This window comes from Musa acuminata, chromosome BXJ3-10 (assembly GCF_036884655.1).
Source record: "Musa acuminata AAA Group cultivar baxijiao chromosome BXJ3-10, Cavendish_Baxijiao_AAA, whole genome shotgun sequence".
NCBI classification, from domain to species: domain Eukaryota; kingdom Viridiplantae; phylum Streptophyta; class Magnoliopsida; order Zingiberales; family Musaceae; genus Musa; species Musa acuminata.
The window spans coordinates 4,141,171-4,161,903 of record NC_088358.1 but is presented as its reverse complement, the minus strand read 5'-3'; the positions used below and the strand labels follow the sequence as shown (position 1 = coordinate 4,161,903).

Sequence of the window (20,733 nt, the reverse complement as noted above, 5' to 3'; positions counted from 1 at the left end):
AGAGATCATCGAAAGTTCGCCGGAAGATCGCCAAAAGCTCGCCGGAAGAAACCTAGACTTACGGACTTTGTTTAGCTTAGTAAATGTCTTAAAATTTATAGTTAGCATATAATTGGGATTAAAATTGGGCTAACCTAATTAGGAGACAGTTGGACCTAAGTTTAGGCAGTGATGGGCTAAGAGAAAGGCCCAAACAGTGACCAAATAGGTAAAACCATCGTGGCACAATTTCCGAGACTATGTCAAGTAGTGATACCACCTAGACATAGTCTTCTAGGTAGTAGTACCACCAAAATGGATGGTAGTACTGCCCAGTGTTAGGCTACAGGTGGTGGTACCGCCCGTACCCTAAAATTTCAAGGGTATGAATTTTGGGCTCCAAATTTGAATCCATTTGGGGCCTATAAATACCCCAGCTATTCCTGCATGGATAAGCAAGAAATATTGAGCAAAACTTTGTGATTCTAAAGTTATAAACCTTAGAAAGTTTAGTTCTCTCCTCCCAAAGCTTAGAGAGAGTTCTAAGGAAGATGTGAGATGGATACCTTGTAAAAGAGTGTTGTAAAAGGTTATCTCCTAAACTTGTGAAAAGGAGAAGAGGGGTATAAAAGGTGGTTGGTCTTCGTCTATTGAAGGAAGACCAATAGTGGATGCCGATGGCCTCGATGGAAGAGGAATCGGCGGAGTGGATGTAGGTCACGACGACCAAACCACAATAAAAATCTGGTTTGCATTTCTCTTGATCGATTTACTTTAACTGCTTTACTTGCTCTACATCCACTACGTTCTTCCATGCACTTTCAAAGTTATTATCTTAACGAAAAGGTTTTTCGTTGGAAACGAATTTAATCATAACGAAGTTTTAAACCGACATAATTTTTACCACTGCACTAATTCACCACCACCCCCCCCCCCTTCTCTTAGTGCCGCTCTTGAACCTAACACTGCCCAATAATGGTGGTGGTACCGCCAATACCCAGAAAATCTAGGATGAGACATTTTTAGGCTCCAAGTTTGAATCAACTTGAAGCTTATAAATACCCCTCTCATCCTTGGTTAACTTACACAAGCACAAAGAGTTTAAAAACGAAAAAATGCTATTGTAATCTCTTGTGGGAATCCTTCTCTTCTAGTCTAAGTGTTAGAATAGTTTGATAGAGGAGTGAGTGCTTGTAAAGGTTCTCCTAAACCTATGAAAAGGAGAAGAGGGGTATAAGAAGGAGGTTGATCTTCGCCTATTAAAGGAAGATCGATAGTGGATGCCTGTGGCATCGACGGAAGAGGAATTTGAGTAGATGTAGGTCACGAAGACCGAACCACTATAAATCGATTTGCATTCTTGTTTTGCTTTTAATTCTCAAATTGCAAACTGATTTACTTTATTTGCTCATTACATTCTTGCAAATGCTTTAAAGTAAAACACTTTCTGAGATCGGTTTTCGACGAACGAAGATTTTACAAAATCGATATTTTTATCTGCTGCACTAATTTACACCCCCCCCTCTTAGTGCCGACTCGTTCCTAACAAGGTGGTGGCACGGCCAAAGGTTCATTCTCTAAGACATAGTCTCCCAGACTATATCAAGCAGTAGTACTGCTAGTTTGGGCAGTGGTACCACCTAGTGTATAAAAGTTCTCTCTTAAGCCTGTGAAAAGGAGAAAGGATTGTAACAAGGGTAGTTGATCTTCGCCCATTGAAAAAAAAAATAGTAGTGAAAGCCAATGGCCTTGAGTGAAGAGAAATTGTGAGTGGACATAGGTCGGGACGATTGAACCACTATAAATTAGTTTGTATTTTTCTTTATGTTTTTTATTCCTATTACTAACTAATTTACTTACTCGCTACTATACTCACATTTTAAGTTAAACGTATTTTTTATGTGGGTTTGATCGAATGAAAATTTTTAAATCGTAATTTTTTTGAAAGCACTAATTCACACTCCCGCCCCCCACCCCCCACCCCCCACCCCCGCTTTAGTGTCTTTACGGTACTAATAGAGGGGACCAAAGGGGTCATAAGCTAGACCCAATTGGCCACAACTCCTATTCCCCTCCCTCCCTCTCCTCCTCAACCAATAGCCCTTTTGGTGGTGCAAGAGGATAGTAAGAAGGGGTTGGCCCTTCTTGATCACTACAACGAGATAATACGTAAAGACTACGAGGATTCACATTGCAAAAAGAGGATTCACATTGCATAAAGACTACGAAATCGGTTTTTCGTCGGAAACAGTTTTTATCGTACGAAAGTTTCAAACCGACGTAGTTTTTACAGCTGCACTAATTCACCCTCCCTCTTAGTGCCGACCTCTTGATCCTAACAATTGGTATAAGAGCCTCATTTTCTAATTTGGTTTAACATCCAAATAGAAATGGCTCTTTTTGGCTTTCAAGAGGGTTACTCTCTCATTCGTCCTCCCTTTTTCAATAGGACGGACTACACTTATTGGAAAACTCAAATGAGAGTTTTCTTGCTTTCATTAAATCTCGATTTATGGCATATAGTTGAATCTGATTTTCAAAAGTCTTCGAACCATTGGAATGATTTGGAGAAGAAGGCTTTTTCTCTAAATGCAAAGGCTATGAATGCCTTGTTTTGCGCCTTAGACAAAAACGAGTTCAATCGGGTTTCTTTGTATGAAACGACTTTCGATATATGGCACACTCTCGAAATCACACACAAAGACACGAGAAGTGTAAAAGATTCTAAAGTCAATCTTTTAATGCATGATTTTAAACTTTTTCATATGAAACCAAACGAAACCGTTGTTGACATGTACACCCATTTTACGGATGTCGTCAATGGTTTAAAGCTCTTGGTAAAACTTTTTCGAACTTTGAACTTGTTAGTAAAGTTTTACGCTCACTTTCTAAGAATTGGGAATCGAAAGTAATGGCAATACAAGAAATAAAATATTTAAATATTTTTTCACTTGAAGAACTTATCGGTTCATTGATGACATATGAAATAGTGCACAATGCATATGATGAACATGAGGAACAAAACCACCTTCCAAAGAACAGGAAGGATTTGGTACTTAGAATAATTGAAGACCACTTGAACATAAACTCAAGTGATGGTGAACTTGAACTCACAAAGAAAGTTAAAATGTTAATGAAACAAAAGTTGAAGAACAAAAATAAACTTAAAAAGAACGCAACTACTTGCTATGAACATAAGAAGAAGGAAGCGATCTTGGACGAAATAAGCTCATCCGAAGAAGGACAATCCAACAAAGGTGAGGTGACAAACTACACTTTAACGATTTTCGACGATCAGGTAATCAAAATGCCTTTAATTTATTTCGAAATTACATAATGCTTTTCATGAGTTATTTTAATTTAGTTTAGAATTAATTTTCTTAAAAAATTACATGTTTAATAATGTTATGAAAATGTTAAAAAAAATTAGGAATCATGTTTTTCATGCTAGTAATTTTGAAAATAATCATGAAAATTGCATATGATAAAGAAACAAAATGTTAGACTTAAATCATGCTAGATGTTTTAATGATGTGATAAAGTGATAATGTGTATCTTGATAATCTTCATATTTAATTGAAAATACTTTACAAAATCATGCTTGATGAAATAATGTAATGAGATCATGCTTAATAAATTTATATTTCGAAATTATGCATGATGATTCTTGAGATTTATGGATTATCGACTTTTATGATAATGAAAGTGACTTTTTCGATTTTAAATGTTGATGCATATTTTATTTGGCATAAATAAAAAGGGAATGTTTTCATGAAATAAATCATATGAATTTAAACAACTAAAAAGAGAAAAGCATTGTTCTTAAATTTTCTTTTTCTCTATCTTATTGATTTTTATGAATCTCTTGAAAATGATTTTGATTTGATGATTTGAATTTGAGTGACTTTCATTCAAATCATGATCTTGATCTCTTGAAATTATTTGAGATTTTTTTTATCAAGATCTCTTCTTTGTACTCCTATAATTTTTTTAGTATTTTATTTAAAGAAGAGATTTACTATATGAATCATGTTTTTTGATATTTAATTGGTCTTATCCTTCGTGACATGATTTCTCTGTATTTATGGCTTGTATGGCTTGAAATATTTTGGAATGATGCATGCAACACTATGATTTTCCCTTAGATAAAAATGCATGCAACACTATGATTTTTTGAAATAATGTGAAAATAAATAATTATTATTTTTTGAAATAATACCCTAGAATGATGATTTGGAATCATGCATATAATGATGATTTTATATTTTATATACATGATGATTTGGTATTATGCATGCAATACTTTAACTTATGATAATAATGCATGCAATGATGAAATATTCATGATAAAATAATTGTTTTGATATTCATGACTTAATTTTCATCTATGCTATTTTCCTTTGTCATAATATTGTTTTGATGCTCTAAAATGATATAAATTCATTAGCTTATGAGTATCATGTATGATATGATGTTTGATTTATTTTTAGTATCATGCATGGAGTAAGGATGATATCTAAAGTTTTGGAATTGTGCATGTTTTAATTTAAAACTAGGATGATACACAAACATATTGAAAAAGGATTAATACTTTACCTTTGTCATAATCTGAAAATTGATATAAAGGATCTTCCCTTCTTTTTGACAATGACAAAGGCCAGGATAAAATATGCTAGCTTGTACAATTCAAGAAAAAAGCAAATATTGCACTTCTTAAAAGAGAAGAAAGAACTTGCTTCTTGAACATCTCAAATTGTTAGCTTCCATGTTGTAAAATAATATATCATTTTGTTAGCTTACATTTTTGCAAAGGAAGCAAAAATAATCACACTTCTCAAAAGAGAAGAAACTGCTATCTTGAACATCACCAAGAGTTGCTAACTTGAAATCTCAAGAAGATGCAAAAATATACTATCTTGCACATCGCAAAGAAAAGTAAATTTGTAAACTTGTACAACTCTAAATTATTGCTAGCTTGTATGTTGCAAAATTTGCTTTCTTTTTTAAACACTTGCTAGCTTGAACATTGTAAAACAAACATGCTGAACTTGCATATCTAGCAAAATTTACAAACTTGCAAAACTCAAAATTTTTGCTAGCTTGCATGATGATAAAACTGAATATTTATGATGCAATGTATTGAACTTGTATTCCAAACACAAGAATAGTTACACTTCTCCTTTTTGTTAATGATCATGGTATGCATGATGACGTATTACAAATATTCAAGATCAAATTTGCAATGACTTGAATTCAGCTTGAATTCAAGGTTCTATCAATATGGCATATTGATAGGGGGAGTTTGTTTAAACTCCAGGAGTTCAAATTAACTCCATCATCGATTGGTTGTCATCATCAAAAAGGGGGAGATTATTGAATCTCGAATTTTGATGATGAAACCAATTGATAATTGTTTATGTTTTAATCTGTGTTTTGAGTGACGCAGGATGCTTCGATCAGGATGAGACGATTAAAGCAGGAAAAATCATATTGTGCTAGGGAAAACATGTCAAAAGATTGGACGTCGGGCCGGAGGAACGGTCGACGTATCGACAGAAGGCTTCAGGTCGTGGATTCAGGCATCGGGCCAAGAAGAGCAGATATTGTGCCAAGGATATTGGAGTTGTAGAGTCAACTGATCGATTGGGCAATAGGCTGCAAGAGAGGATGATGTGCCAAAGAATCAAACGAAGCGTCGAGGGACCAATGACATGCCGGACAACTTGATTAATGCTTAGTATTAATTGTCTAGATCGAAGTATGTTTTACATGTGTAGGATTAACTACGATAGTAAGGCATGAAGCAAAATGAAGTCCCGGAGTCAAGGACGTGATTTCATTGGGAGTTCGAGAGTTCATCAAAAGTTCGGACGTTCGTCAGAAGTTCTAGTAGAACCAGCCGAGAAGTCTCAGAGCTTGCTAGAGAAGCTCATCGGAACTCACCAAGAAGATCATCGTGAAGTCCAGGAGCTTGCCGGGAGTCCGTCGGAACATTGTCGAGAGATCATCGGAAGATCACCGGAAGCTCGCCAGAAGAATAGACTTACGGACTTGTTTAGCTCAGATTATGTCTTAGATTTCATAGTTAGCACGTAATTAGGTTTAGATTTGGGCCAACCCAATTATGGGCCAGCTAGGCCCATGTAAGGACTGTGTTGGGCCCAATAAGAGGCCCAAATAGTGCCCTAAGAAGTCTCACCGTTGTGGCATAGTCTTCGAGACTATCAAGCGGTGGTACCGCTAGTCTAGGCGGTTGTACAGCCCCTGGTAGGGTGCCAGGCGATGGTACCGCCCAGCACTACCCCCCAGGTGGTGGTACTGCCAGACCTAGGCGGTGGTACCGCCCAGGGCAGTGTCAGTGTCAGACTAACACTGGGCAGTGGTACCGCCCAGCGCAGGCGGTGGTACCGCCCATGCCCGGGGACCCCGGGATAGGAAAGTTTTAGGCTCCAAGTTTAAATCAACTTGTAGCCTATAAATACCCCTCTCATCCCTGGTTAAAGCACACAAGCACAGAGAGTTTTAAAAGTGAAGAATTGCTGTAGAAATCTCTTGTGAGAATCCTCCTCTAGTCTAAGAGTTAGAATTCTGTTTAGAGAGGAGAGTGAGTGCTTGTAAGGGTTATCTTCTAAACTCAGTAAAAGGAGAAGAGGGGTGTAAAAGGTGGTTGGTCTTCGCATATTGAAGGAAGACCGATAGTGGATGCCGGTGGCCTTGACGGAAGAGGAATTGGCGGAGTGGATGTAGGTCACGACGACCGAACCACTATAAAACTATCATGTTCTCTGGTTTGCATTTTATTTTTGCTATTACCTTACTACAAACCTCCTTAAGTGCTTACTGCCTTCAATTCATTACGTACGCTTTCAAAGTTATTATCTTTCCGAAATCAATTTTTTGTCGGAAACGATTGTTATCGTACGAAAGTTTCAAACCGATGTAGTTTTTACCGCTGCACTAATTCACCCCCCTCCCCCCCCCCCCCCCCCCCCCTCTTAGTACCGACCTCTTGATCCTAACAGTCTGGGCGATGGTTGTAACACCCCTGATTAGTCCCACATCGAAAGTGGGCAAGATTAAGATTAGCTTATAAGGGTCTGATGAGTGTACAACTATCAACTTCAGTTTAAGCATTTTGGTCAGTAGTTTAGGATTAGACCAAACGAAGTTGATAGGCTAGTTAGCCCATCAGGCCCGAGTCATTATATTTGGTATCAGAGCCGACCTAGCATTTGGGCATGGTGAGAGGGCTCGAGTAGGAAAGGGCTATCCGTAGACGGAGTCAAAGGACTCGTCACGGCGTGGAGCCACCACTGAGTTGTAAATCTTAGAAAGTTGGCCCATTGAAAGAAGACCGATAGTAGATGTCGGTGGCCTCGATGGAAGAGGAATCGACGAAGTTGATGTAGGTCACGATGACCGAACCACTATAAAAATCTTGTTTGTGTTTCTCTTGTACAATTTACTTTATTGCAAACCACTTTACTTGCTTTGCATCCACTACACTCTTTCGTATGCTTTCAAAGTTAATACCTTTACGAAACGATTTTTCGTCGAAAATGGATTTAATCGCAACAAAGTTTTGAACCGACGTAATTTTTACCACTACACTAATTCACCCCCCCCCCCCCCCCCCCCTTAGTACTGACTCTTTTCCTAACATTTGCAACAAGTAAAGATTTGGATATGAGATATCCGTCGAGCCCCTATTTTATTGAATATTCAATAAGTCCTTGTTTTATTGGATCATTTGGGTGAAACCCAATAAGAGCAAATAGTGATTATTTGATAGAGATCCATTAATTCAAGAGACTAAGATAATTAGATAGAGATCTAATATCCAATAAGATAAGATCCATTAGGGTTAAGTTGCTAGGGACCTCTATAAATAAGAGGGTGTTGAATCTCATATTTTAATGATGAAATCAATTGATAAAGTTATGATCTAATGAGCGTTTGAGTGACACAGGACTAACTTCGATCATAGAAAGGCAAATCGATTGAAGCAAGAGAATTAGATGTTGGGCCGGAATGGATCTTGTTAGATATTAGACGCTAGGCCGGAGGATTGATCGACGTGCTGGAAGATGGACTTTATGTCATAAGTTTAGGCATTGGGTTAGAAGGATTGGGCATTGCAACAAGAAGATCGGATGTTGTGGGAGGTCAACATGCTAATGGATCAAGCAATACGTCGAAGGAGAGGATGAGGCACCAAAGGTTCGAACGAAGCACCGAATGAACCAATGAGATATCGGACAATATAGGATTCATGTTTATAATCGTTTATGTCTTGATCGAAGTAGTTTAGGTTTTAATTGAGTTGATTTTTAGTGTAACCATGCCAACTTGATTAGGGACCCATTGGACCAAAATTAAAGCTGAATTGGGCCTATTGGAATTCCAATTCAGTGACCTAAATTGGCCACAACTCCTATTCCCCTCCCTCTCTCTCCGCCTCAACCAATAGCCCTTTTGGTGGTGCAAGAGGATAGCAAGAAGGGGTCGGCCCTTCTTGATCACTACTACAAGATAGTGTGCAAATACTACGAGGATTCATATTGCAAAAAGAGGAGTATCGTCGCTTCATCTATTGTGTGGATCACCACTAGAGAGGAGGATATATGACCTTCTTCATCTACAAACTTGGATTTATGTTTTCGGGGATATACGATCTCTCGCAAGTAAAACATCTCATACGTGTTATGTAATTTTTTAATTTTATGATTTTTTCACGTACCAATCATCACACGACGATCATATATTATTATTTAGGAAATCAGTTTTATTTTTATTTATTCGATAGTTTCCAACTAAGAGTACTATCATTGTTCCAAATAATACTACTGTCAACAACTCTAAAACGACACAACCCACCCCATCTGTTGACCTAGGCAACACTAATGGGCTGTCAAGCTTTGTGAGAGACCATAATAACCGGATCCAGCCCATGGTACCACCACCTAATGGGCTGTCAAGCTTTGTTGGAGACCACAATAACCGGACCCAGCCCATACCAACCCAATGCAGCCGTTAACTTGACTTTAAATAAGGCTTCAAAACAATTACTCATTGGATACATTGTGAAACCTTTCGATATGTTATCTACTCTTTCAATTCAATATATCGTCTGATCTTCTAATATTTTATTCGATCGTTCTATCCTCAAAAATATCACTCAATACTTGTGTGCTATCGACTAATGCGAATGGGAGACGGTGGAGCTTCGTCTACTGGGGGTGCTACGAATCGTGAGCACTCTGATTGCCAGAGGCATCATGGCCGGCTAAGGCGCATCGGCAAGTACCGAGGTTGGCGGTTATAGTCGGAGAGTTTAACTTGGTCACGAACTGGAGTAGTTGTGGGGAGAAGGGAATACATCATCCTGGTACATGTCATGAGGCTTTATTGGGCTGACCTTAAATTAAGCTCGCTTCATCCCATGCCGAACATAATGTATCCTTATTGGGGAAAAGGTAGGAAAGAATTGTTCAAATAAGTAGTTTGCATATCTGTTACGTACCTATCATTATAGGAGGAAATGGTCTTATTTATTTATTTATTTAGTTTGTTGTTTCCCTCTGTGATATCTGTTACGTACCCATCTTTTAGTATTTGCCTGGTCCCAAAAATTTTAATGCCGTGAGCGTAATTGAGCTATTTACTTTTGCTAAAAGAATACTGTTGTTAAAAAGTTAAGAGGGTCTTTACTACATAAATATTTGAAGAAGATTTCTTTATGAAAAAGTAGCTAAGATTCCTTTTTCGTTGTCATCTGTACAGACAATATGCATGAGATATAGACAGGGAAAATGAACTGCCAGTAATCCCACTGCCATATGCCAGCATATTATCCTTAAACATTGTCTTTAACGATGGATGACGATTTTAATGCTGTTTGATAAAATAAGCATCCTTGAATGTGAATCAGGGAATAACTGAATTATGATGCCATTATTTGAATTAAACAAAGATGATATATCTCATTGGAATGTATGTGGAATCTTTTCATAATTTCAGGTAATTTTTTACATTAAATTGCAGAAAACACACACATGGATTTCTCACCTGGAAGGCTGGCCATTTTTTGGAGGAATCCTCGCCTTCCAGAGTTGGGCAAAAAATGAGAGTAATTCTGTGTCATCCTCATGGTTCTGCATGCTTCAAGGCATCAGCTTTTTACCAAGATGAGCAATTGCAGAGAAAGGGACAGGGAGGTACTACCTTGGGGCACAGATGGAGGCACTTTCAGGGTGAGATCAATAGCGTCCCCCATCAGCTAGCTACTCACCCACACACCCTAAAATTCAGGGCTGTACCTGTCAAAAAAATCATGAAAGGTCAAGAAACCTTACATAGACTAGTTGTTTGCTAGTTAAAATTATGAAGTTAGTTAAAAATATGAAATTAGAAAGCAGGATGAGCTTTCTAGGGACAATTGCATTTAGGTGAACTGGAGCACCACTGAGAACTTTAAGGAGCAATGTGATCTCTCACAAGCCTACGTGTGGGTTTCATCATGCATGTGCCTCATTCATTAAGTCTAATAGGTGACACCAACCACAAGTGTGACTTAGTCAACCTAAATAACATGTACTTTTCTTATCTCCAAAGAGGATTTGGCACAAACCAGAAGTTTACATTTACTGAAAGGTTTACCTCGCAATTTCATGACTACTTTCATCTGGGTATTGCTTTTGTTGGTGAAGACTGTACAGAACCAGCAGAATCCGGATGTGATCGCTTAACAAATGGGTGTTTTAACAGCTGAGCAGCAGAGGGCCTATCTTCTGGATTGACCTGTAAGCACTTTCTAATGAAATCATGGGCCTCTATGGATAAGGAGTTAGGGATATTTGGCAGTTCACCATGACCAATCTTATAGAAAGCTTCTATCTGCAACGATGGTTGTCAGAAAGAAAAACAATTAGAACATGAAAATACTTAACAGAACATGCAAGTTTGTTCCACTAATTGATTTGTATGAATGTAATCCAACTCAAATTCAAGCAAAACTCCTGGTTAAAGTTGACTGAAGACAGACTATTTGATGGTCAAGCAAATAGAATACACACCCATTCTAGATTGCGAAAAGGAGGATGACGCGTCAGCATCTCTAAAACAGTGCACCCAAGGCTCCATATGTCAGCTGAAGGCCCATATGGCTTGGTCTTCACAACCTGTGTTTAAAATTTTTAATAAAAAAATTCTCCATAATTGAGAACATTCGGTGTCTGACCATCTTAAGACCATGTATAAATGTCACAGACAGACAGCAGAAAAGTGGCAATAGGCATAACAAATAAAATGGATAAGGTTAACATTTGTATTTCAGTTCAAACAAATATTGATCATGTAAATGAGCATCAGCAGAACATGTCACTAAATGTCTTGATGTCTTTAGTGTTCTGGCAGTGCTTTCAATTGTGTCAGCTTATCATGCACTGTATTTCATTATGTAGTTATTTATCATGAAACCAAAACTTTGTTCCTAATTTCAGCAACAAATTCAATCTAATTCTTAATTGCAATTATTTTTTTGTAGTGACTTACTGAATTTATTAGGACAATAGAAAGAGGTAAATTTAATCAATAAGGGCAAACTTGGTGTACAAGGCTCCGATCAATATGGGATCTCGGGAGGATCCACGTCAAATTAAAAGAATATCTTCTATAAAAAGGTCTTAAGGATTTGATCAGCTGAACATCGAATTTAGAAATAAATTTGAAACTTGTTTTTCTGCATTTAAGTATGTCGAGAGAGACTAGCAATTCTGGTGTATTGCAAGAAATCAACATCAGTCTCAGTGATTCAGGCTTTTTTTTTTTCACAGCATCAAGTGTGAATCAGCAAATTCTTATCCATGTTTAACCAAGTTCCATGTAAATGCACAAAAACAACTTCAACTTGAGAGAAGATACAAAGTTACTTGGCTTCAATACTCAACCATTATTTTTTTCCATTGTTACCCAACCAAAAACTTCTTTGAGACTGACACAATACTCTTTAAATCATTGGAACTGTACATGATCTTTCACTAGGTGATAGCAAGATTTAAATGTCTGTTACTGATTCATGTCCTTGATTAAACTGATACAAAGGTACTGGTACCACCACCCATACCATGTGTCATTATGTGATGGTATAGTTGATGCTGATCGGAAGTTCAATCACCTTTTTATTTCATTTTTTGTCTCAATTATTCTTAATATATCTTTGATGTATTTTGAATGATACCACAAAAATATAAAATAACTCCTGAAACACAAGTTCATTAACTATATGTCTGTTCACAAGTCAATATGCCATATCTTTTCGGCATGGTCCCTGCCAATACCAAAACAAATACTGTGGTGTATTCAGAGGTTTGTGGCTTGAGGACAAGCTTATAATTTTGTAAAACCCATAAATCATATTTTCCCTGATGACATTTGGAATTAATGGTGGGATTAGCTAGATATACATTGATCTTGGTTGGATATGCATGGTCCTTGTCTAGATTAATTCCTTACAAATCTAGGTTGGATATGTGACTTCCTAGATTAATCTGTGTGAATTCAACCTTAGCCAATATTCACTTGGATATAGACTAAATGTACATGGATCTTGGTGAAATTAACATGAACTTAAGTTGGATCCACAAGGATCTAGTTTATATTGTATGGATCCAACCAAGATCTGCATAAATTTGGGCTTGATATGAATAGATCCTATCTAGATTCAAGTAGATCTACACTTGAAGTGCATAGATTTGACCTTAGCTAAGAAACCTTACACATGTCATTCAAAAGCAAAATAAGCACAAAAAACTAGAGAAATAACTTCTGAGTTACCTTATTTTCGTTCTTCCATGATTCAAGTTGGATTTGAAAAAAGAAATATTCTCTAGAAAAGAAGGCTTATGAAGGAGAAAGAAAATGTTGGAAAGGGGAAGTTTGGAACGAAAATGGGTGGGAGGAATATGGGTACTGCACAGCTTATCACCGATAGGGTTGCCTTGTTGGTTGAAAACCAGGCTTACAATCTGGATTTCTTGGCTTAACGAATAGTACCCTGTTACGAACTGGCACCACCTGAGAAGATTCAATCCAAGTACTGCTTTGTTGTCATCCATGGGTCAAACTGTTTCACAATATTTCCCATTGCTTGCTCATTTGCAGAAACTTGTCATTTCACTTAATATGATATTCAATTAAAAATTTGGCATTAAATTGTGGGTGCAGTTTAGACCACACCAGCTTAATATGTGCAATACAGACATTTGACAGGAAAATTTTGTTATAGGTTGTTATCTATGCTATCATAACCAGAAAATATAGTTATTTTCCCATAAAAGCAAAATGTCAAAACTACTGGTTCCCGCCTTCAATTGCAAATCACTATATTGTGAATAAAGCAACTAACTGTTGGTGGATACTTCATGGTAAAGCTAAAGATTATTTTAAATGAACTCTTGAAACAAAGGTTATATAAGTTAGAATTAACTTGCAAATTTGTCTTAATAACTAAAATATTTTCTTCAAGTAGAGCATTGACAAATTTGTTGCACATCCTATGTGGAAAAGTTGAATTGCTATTATATGAAAATATATTGAATAAAAGACTACAGGCTACCTCTGGGGCCATCCAATATACAGTTCCTTTGCACGATTTTGCCCAATTCAACTTAGATATCTGAAAGATGCACAATATATCAATACAAAATGTTAACTGCCCTTTAAACTCATAAAATGGAAAGATCAAGAGACAAGAAAGACCTCTTTTGCCAGGCCAAAGTCAGCAAGCTTCACTGATCCATTTGCATCAACCAAAATATTTGCACACTTGATGTCTCTGTCAATAGAAGGAAAAGATACAATTTTCTTTAAAATGAAAATTGAAAACAACTGCTTGAATGCTCAGAGAAATAGAAATATAGAAGGCCAAAATTACAGAAAAAATATGGATTACGGGACTACGAGAATCAACACAAACATACTTTGCCAGTTTCTCTACTTTAAGCGAAGGTCGCTTCAGATGCCTAGATATATCCAATTAGGAGAACATTTCATAATTAATGCCTATATTGAAAATTTTGAAGTACCCAAATGCTAAATGTGTTTGTTTGTATGCAGGGTGGTAGACACAACTTATTGCACAGAAACCTAATACATGTAATTTTCTACAATGCCGAATGGTTGTTGCAAGCAAACATAAGAATCAGGATTAAAAAAAAAGATTTTATAATACATCTCAAGTCGTGTGCTTTCTAATAAAAGCTGGCCCTAAAGAATTTTCTTTCTAGTTGCACAAAACAAGGCTCCAGTCTTTCATACTATCAGATCCTGAAATATGGACTGAGATACCTGCATCTGATATAAGAGACCTGTTGCAGAAAGAATAACAACTCATGTTCTTCATGGAACTTATTGACTTGAGTGGAGGACATCCGCTGTCCACAAGTAAAAAAAATGGACCTTTTTTGTGGTTCTAGGAAAAGTTTCATGTTCACCTGTGCACTACGTTTTGACCATGTAGATAGTTCAATCCTTCCAAAATTTGCCTGGTGTATGCAGAAACTTGGGAGTTCTGCAAATGATACTTCTGATAAAGTGAAACTAAGGATCCTTGAGTAGCAAGTTGAAGGAAAATGTACAATTTTGAAACATCCTGCAAAAAATCACATGAATATTTGATAATCAATTATCATCATATAGCTGGCCACACTTTCTAAAGATGAAATTGTATTGGCCACACTACATATAGGAAAGAATTTTGCTTTTTTGCTTATGCTGTTCAAACAATTCTTTAATGGTATAACAGGTTTCATAAATGGTTTTGTGATGTAGCATCCCATATCATTCAAAGAGTTAAATGGTTCAACACTTCGAATACCCATCCATGTACCTCACCAATTTGGCCAGAGTCAGCATGTAACTGGATTGGAGACCTATGTTATTAGAAAGATATCATCCTAAATAGACATTACAAGTGTAATATTACTGTATTGTTCAAGACAAAAGCAAAATAGTAGTTTGCACCCAGAAAAAGTTTTCTCAAGCCACCAGTTGTTACATGCACTTTTGTCGGACTAGCAAGTTGCATTTTATGTGGTTGCTCAAGAAGATTGAAGAACAGAACCACCTAAAAATATTCTTTTACTACAACATCTAGGAAATTTTGGCTTATACGATGATAATAAGGATCTTTGCTTGCCACCCTCTTTTTAAAGTTAGAACATAATTTAATTTCTTTACTGACCCATTTCTAGCCCAACTTGTTGCATGGTCAAGATTTCTCTGCATTAAGGTTTCAGTATCGCTCATATCTCAAAAAATCAGCCTGATTTCTGTGCATTAAAGTTTCATTTTACTGATTCTTAGCCTGGATGCAACAAGGGTTTTTTCTCAACTAATCCTTGAGTTTTCAATATTTAAATCAGTAGCAGTTATAAAAGGTGTAATAATCGTTATGACACGAAGAAAATAGTTGCCAGTAAATAGACAGCTATCCATGGAAACTTTGTTATGCATAATAAACTATTATGAACAATCAAGAGTCAATTAGCATCATGTTACAATTTAGCCTCTTACTGTTTCACAGCTAAGCAATATGATACACGTAACGTCACTGAACTATGAAACTAGTAGACTCTTGTATTTTTCAGAGAGCTGTTATTTATAATCCATACCTAAACAATTACACTTTAAAGTCGTTCCTAAAAGGCCGAGCCTTGATACCACTGTAAGATTGCACCTCTGCAACCTAGATGAAGAGGTCACAAGTCATGGAAATAGTCATTCTGCTTGCAAGGGTAAAGCTTTGTATCTTGACCTTCCTCATTTTATGTTAGTGGAAGTCTAATACACTGGGCTGCCAATTTTTGATTCATAGATTTTAGGATTAGCTAAATCTGATCGGCAGATTCTATGAACCACACAAGTGCCTACAGTGTTCTTGCAAGCAATAAGAAGAATTTTTTGGACAGGTGGACAGTATGACTCATCTCAAACTAAAACTGAAACTAAGAAATCTAGTTCTTTTCATCTATTCATTAACTAGTGAGCAAATTTATAAGATGAACAATCAAGTGATTTCATTTAAAAATATGATAAACACCAAAATTATATGAGTATATAATTCAGAAAGTACATGATCAAAATAAGGGTTGACTTTGCCATGAGCACAGAGAAGTTAGTAAGAGCTCAAAGAAAACGTGGCCTTCCCCAAAATTTTCAATAATTACTGTTGTTCTTTTTCGTAACTGTGGAGTACATCAGGATAATTTCATGAGTAAAAATATATGATCCAGAAACATGCATAACTTGGGTTAAAAATCAATTTAGCAGACTGGACTTTTGACTTCTAATTAGTTGTATCAATTTAAAGAACCAGATTGTCAGCTCACACCATCCTAGGCTGTCTTCTTTAACTCTTACATATGTGCAGCATGTTAAAACCATCTAGCAGGCATTATGCAAAGAAGAGTTTGATACATTTGTCACATTAAGATATGGACAGTAAGGATGAAAACAAACAACACTAAATGTAAGAGAACTTTGGTTTATTTCTTTTAAGCAAAACGATAGAAAAGAATAATAACTTTGTGTTCCATATATTTATATCTTGAAGGAGGAGATTTTTCAGAAGACCAAATTTATCACATTCATCATATTTCAGGCTTAGCATCTCCATATTTGATGCATCAATCAAGAAGAAATATTAATACAGGCTAAAATCAGACAAAAAAAATTCAGATGACCTTTTATTTACATACCTTGTCCATGCCATAAAATTGAATTAGATTTTCATGTTCAAAACGACACAAGAGTCCAATTTCCTGAAGGCAAATGAGTTGATATTAGAACAGAGATATGCTACATACTACAGAAGTTATGTAATCTAGGAAAAACTAGTAAAGCTTCAAGTGCTCAAGTAGAAACTGGATAAACATCTTTTTGCGACATATGACAGGAAAAATGTTTCTGCAGCCTAATGGTAGAATAAACGTCATAAAGCCTCACCTGCTCCAGCTGATAAATACATTCTTTGGCATCATTTCCTCGGTCAAGCAAGGAGACTTCTTTGACAGCAAGAAAAAATCCATCACTGGAAAGATGAATTTGATAGGAAAATGAGATTTAGGAGACTCTGGTAACTATTTTAGTGCAACGCTAACGTAGAAATACTTTTAACATATTTGAGTAAAACTGGAAAATTTTGAAATAATTTCTTTATATGAAGAAAAAAGAAAATATCCCATTCTAGAAACTTACCTGTTGGCATATGATTCAGAAGCAGGATGAGAGGGACAAATGGCAATGCCTTGCCATCCTGTCCCTGTTCATATGCCCAGCAAATAAGCATACAGGTAACAGTAGAAACTAAGGAAAAGTGCTTCTTGTAAAGAAGTTAATTTGTACGATATGAGAAGCAAAGCCAGTAGCTTGGGATGTTATCCAGAAAAGGTATATTAGAAAGACCACAGAATATACAACAGAAAAGAAAACATAATGGACCACTAATAATTTCATCAAATATATTTTGGTCAATGAACATGGTTCAATTAATTCAAAGAAAAAGCAAGTATCCAATATTGTAATGACTACAAGTTCTCTGTGAAGATGCCTCATGTTTTTTACAGCATCATGCGGTTTACATATTGTAGTAAAGGTTGAGGTTTTAAGAACAATATACTCTGTTTTACAAAGCATAAAAGATCATTGTTAAAGCTCCAATATTTCATACATATACACATATATAAAGTATGTTTAAAGAATTACAGCTATAATTAAAACCCAATATAATAATTTTCCTAATAATTAGATGTGAAAAAGTGATAATAACATGCAGATGCAGCTCATAATTGTTGTAGGTGCTAGTAATGCAACAGAAGAATCTCTACTTACGCACTGATAGCCTCATACACCGTCCCGAACGAGCCGCTTCCAAGTCTACCGCCTCTTGTCCAAGACTTGATGCTCCTCCTCAAAATTGCATTAGGTGAGACGGTAATCACCGCCACAGCAGAAGAGTCACTGGCGCTGGCCGAAGTCGACCCAGTAAGCTCTTTGTCTGTATCCCCCGACCTCAGCCTCAATTTCTCCCCATCGTTGCTCATCCCATCCTCTTCAGAACCAAAGGGCCTCCTCTCCAAGCAAGTACTCGTAGCGGCATCATTACCGTCATCATGCTCAGGGGCTGGACGTTCCTCTTCCTCGCCGGAAGCAAAAGACCTCACAATATCCCAAGTCGAGGTCCCGTCGTCGACATGAGGCAGAGAGATCGGCGGCGGAGGGTTGAGAGTCAATCTCGAAATCTTATTCGGAAGGGTGATCTCCAATCGCTTAAACCCTCGTCTAATACCTTCAACGCCTCTTCTAGTGCCAATAGGAAGCTGTTTTTTGTCCCCGGCCTCATCATCGACGACTAGCGTCCGTCGGTCGTCAATAGCATCGAAAAAATTGGAGGCTGCTAAGAGAGTGGGCGGCGACCGAGAGAAGGAATCGCGGGAAGGGGGGAAGAGGAGTAGGTCGGAGGACGAGCGGGCCCTTCGCGCCTCCTCCCAGACGGAGGTGGGGATGGCGAAGTCCTCCGGGCCGGAGAGTCCGAGGCTGCGGCAGATGAGGTCGACCTCGCCATCGACACCGCCCATCCGGAAGCTCGTTATGGTGGAGTACGCGGCAGCGGGAGGGTGCGGATCGAAGTGGGTCGAGAGGCGAGGGGATTCTTCGCCGGCAGCGGCGGTGGCGGGTTGGTAGTGGACGTTCTTGATCGCGTTGCTACGGCCCAACCTTCGTCCGCTGCCGCTGCCGCTGCCGTCGCCGCGCGACCTCGAGCTCTCGCGCTCCATCCCGTGCGCGCTCGCTTCTCTCGAGTTCTGTCGCGTGGTGGCCTCGTTGGGCTCGGTTTGACTCCTGCGGAGGACGCGGTGAGGGCGGAGGCCATCTCAACACCCCAACCCGGACAACAGCCGAGATTTTTTAAACGCGTCGCCTTTTTTTATTTTTATTTTCTTTTCGCTGGTCGCGCTCGGCTGGAGATTCTCCGCGCGTCCCTCGCTCACGAAACCAACGTACTGAAATCACCCGGGAAATAAGTCACGCGTGACGTGTCGCCTCTCACTGGCCAGGCAGAGGCTCACTCCCTGAGCTCACTGCATCGGCTGTCAGAACACGTCGACCCCGACAAATTCGGAGGTGATTCAGCGCCTCTTACGTAGTCCGCTCTTCGATTCCCCGCGTGCCCGTGACAAAATCACCGCGTAGGTCCCCCCCCCCCCACACGTCACCCTCGCGGAGCAACTCGGTCAACCCATCGTGTTTTATTTGCCAAAAGCGATTAAAGAACAAAAAGACCGGGTAGCTCTTGCCGGTCTCTCACCCTCTCGACCTTCACCGTAAGGCGATGGACCCCGCATATCCAATTCGGATGTTACCGTCGAATTGGTGAGGCTTATCGTCTCGTGCTTTTCCTACCTTCCCCCCCCCCCCCCCCCCCCCCACCGTGTCCTCAGTAAAGCAAGAAAATGGAAAAAAAAAAAAAAAAATCTAACCGGGCCTACCTTTTCCCCCGTGGCATATAATCCTCGATCGAGTTGAGCCTTACACAATCTTGAATAGATCAAACTCGAAGCGAGCTCGAACTCAAATTCTAAGTGTGCAGAAACCCCAACTTATAATGATGTAAATAGATGAGGTGGCGAGGAGCGAAGAGGCGATTTAAATGGAGATAATCCCATTAGATTTAAATATAATGCTACGGTTTAGATGGATATAATCCAATTAGATGTACATACCTGATATTTATCATATTGTTTATGTTCAAAATTAAGTCAAAACATTTAAGAGGCTTAACCACGGAACTAATTAGTTTGTTGCGATCTCAGAGGAGCCAAGTTTGAGTTGAATTCATGCTTGAATTCAAGTTTTTCATGACGTTTGTGGCTCTACGATCACAACTTGTCAACTTTTTATTATACGCGCCTATCAGTTCAGTAATATGCCACCTATTATTGTTATTGTAACATCCTATTTTTAATTCCACTAATATTATATATGTATGATTAAAATAAGATATTATTTTTTGATTTACTACTACTATTAACGATAATATAGCGAAAAGCAGGTAAATTTGAAACATATTAGCTTACCAACAAAACGACATGGTTTCTCCTTATGATGTTTGATAGGTGTACATAGTTAATAATTACTATGTTTGATAGGTGTAAAATAGTTACTATGATGTAATAATTCATTAAGTATAAATCTCTATAGTTTTATTTAGGTGACTATGCATGTAACGCATATAAAGTTTCAAAATCATATTTATAAAACTGCTTATGGCAGCATCACCTTCTTGTAGCCTCTTTAGAAATATTAACCTCCTAACATAACATTTGTCTAGTTAAGAAGATCAAATTTTGATTTAAAATAAATTGGAGCACATATGTGCGAGAGTATGTTATAGCAAATACAATAAACAATTATGATACATCTATAAACTCTCGTGTCTCATTATACATGTGCACACTCACATCATTTGTCGTGTCTATGCATAAAATATTTCATCATAAACATTTCTTTTTATTATCTTTTTTTTTTTTACAATATACAACCTTATAATATGATAAATGCATAAGAGATAAAAGTCTAAGTCAAAGAAAATTATAAAATGCTTATATGCAAGAGAAATTCATAGTATATACAATAAAAAAATCATAATACATATATGAACTTATACACCATGAATCATAATATATATATATATACTCC

The 20,733-nt window shown here is 37.6% G+C and overlaps 1 protein-coding gene across 5 annotated transcripts; it reads right to left on the bottom strand.

Moving 5' to 3' along the window:
* Nucleotides 1–9,914: 9,914 nt before the first annotated feature.
* LOC135650731 (mitogen-activated protein kinase kinase kinase 1-like) lies at nucleotides 9,915–18,919 on the bottom strand. Of its 5 annotated transcripts, none has more exons than XR_010501607.1 (10): nucleotides 17,869–18,919; nucleotides 16,984–17,068; nucleotides 16,737–16,799; nucleotides 14,472–14,629; nucleotides 13,738–13,813; nucleotides 13,595–13,654; nucleotides 11,055–11,159; nucleotides 10,639–10,875; nucleotides 10,204–10,298; nucleotides 9,915–10,133 (listed from the first exon to the last, which is right to left on the bottom strand). XR_010501607.1 is itself a non-coding variant. In XM_065170290.1 (9 exons), exons 1-8 carry the CDS (start codon nucleotides 18,810–18,812, stop codon nucleotides 10,660–10,662), a joined length of 1,707 nt encoding a protein of 568 aa, XP_065026362.1. In that variant the 5' UTR covers nucleotides 18,813–18,919; the 3' UTR covers nucleotides 9,915–10,298; nucleotides 10,639–10,659. The 5 variants fall into 5 exon arrangements, 2 of the variants coding, with proteins under 2 accessions (XP_065026362.1, XP_065026363.1); XR_010501609.1 differs by having other exon boundaries at nucleotides 9,915–10,114; XR_010501608.1 differs by having other exon boundaries at nucleotides 10,204–10,292.
* Nucleotides 18,920–20,733: the final 1,814 nt, after the last annotated feature.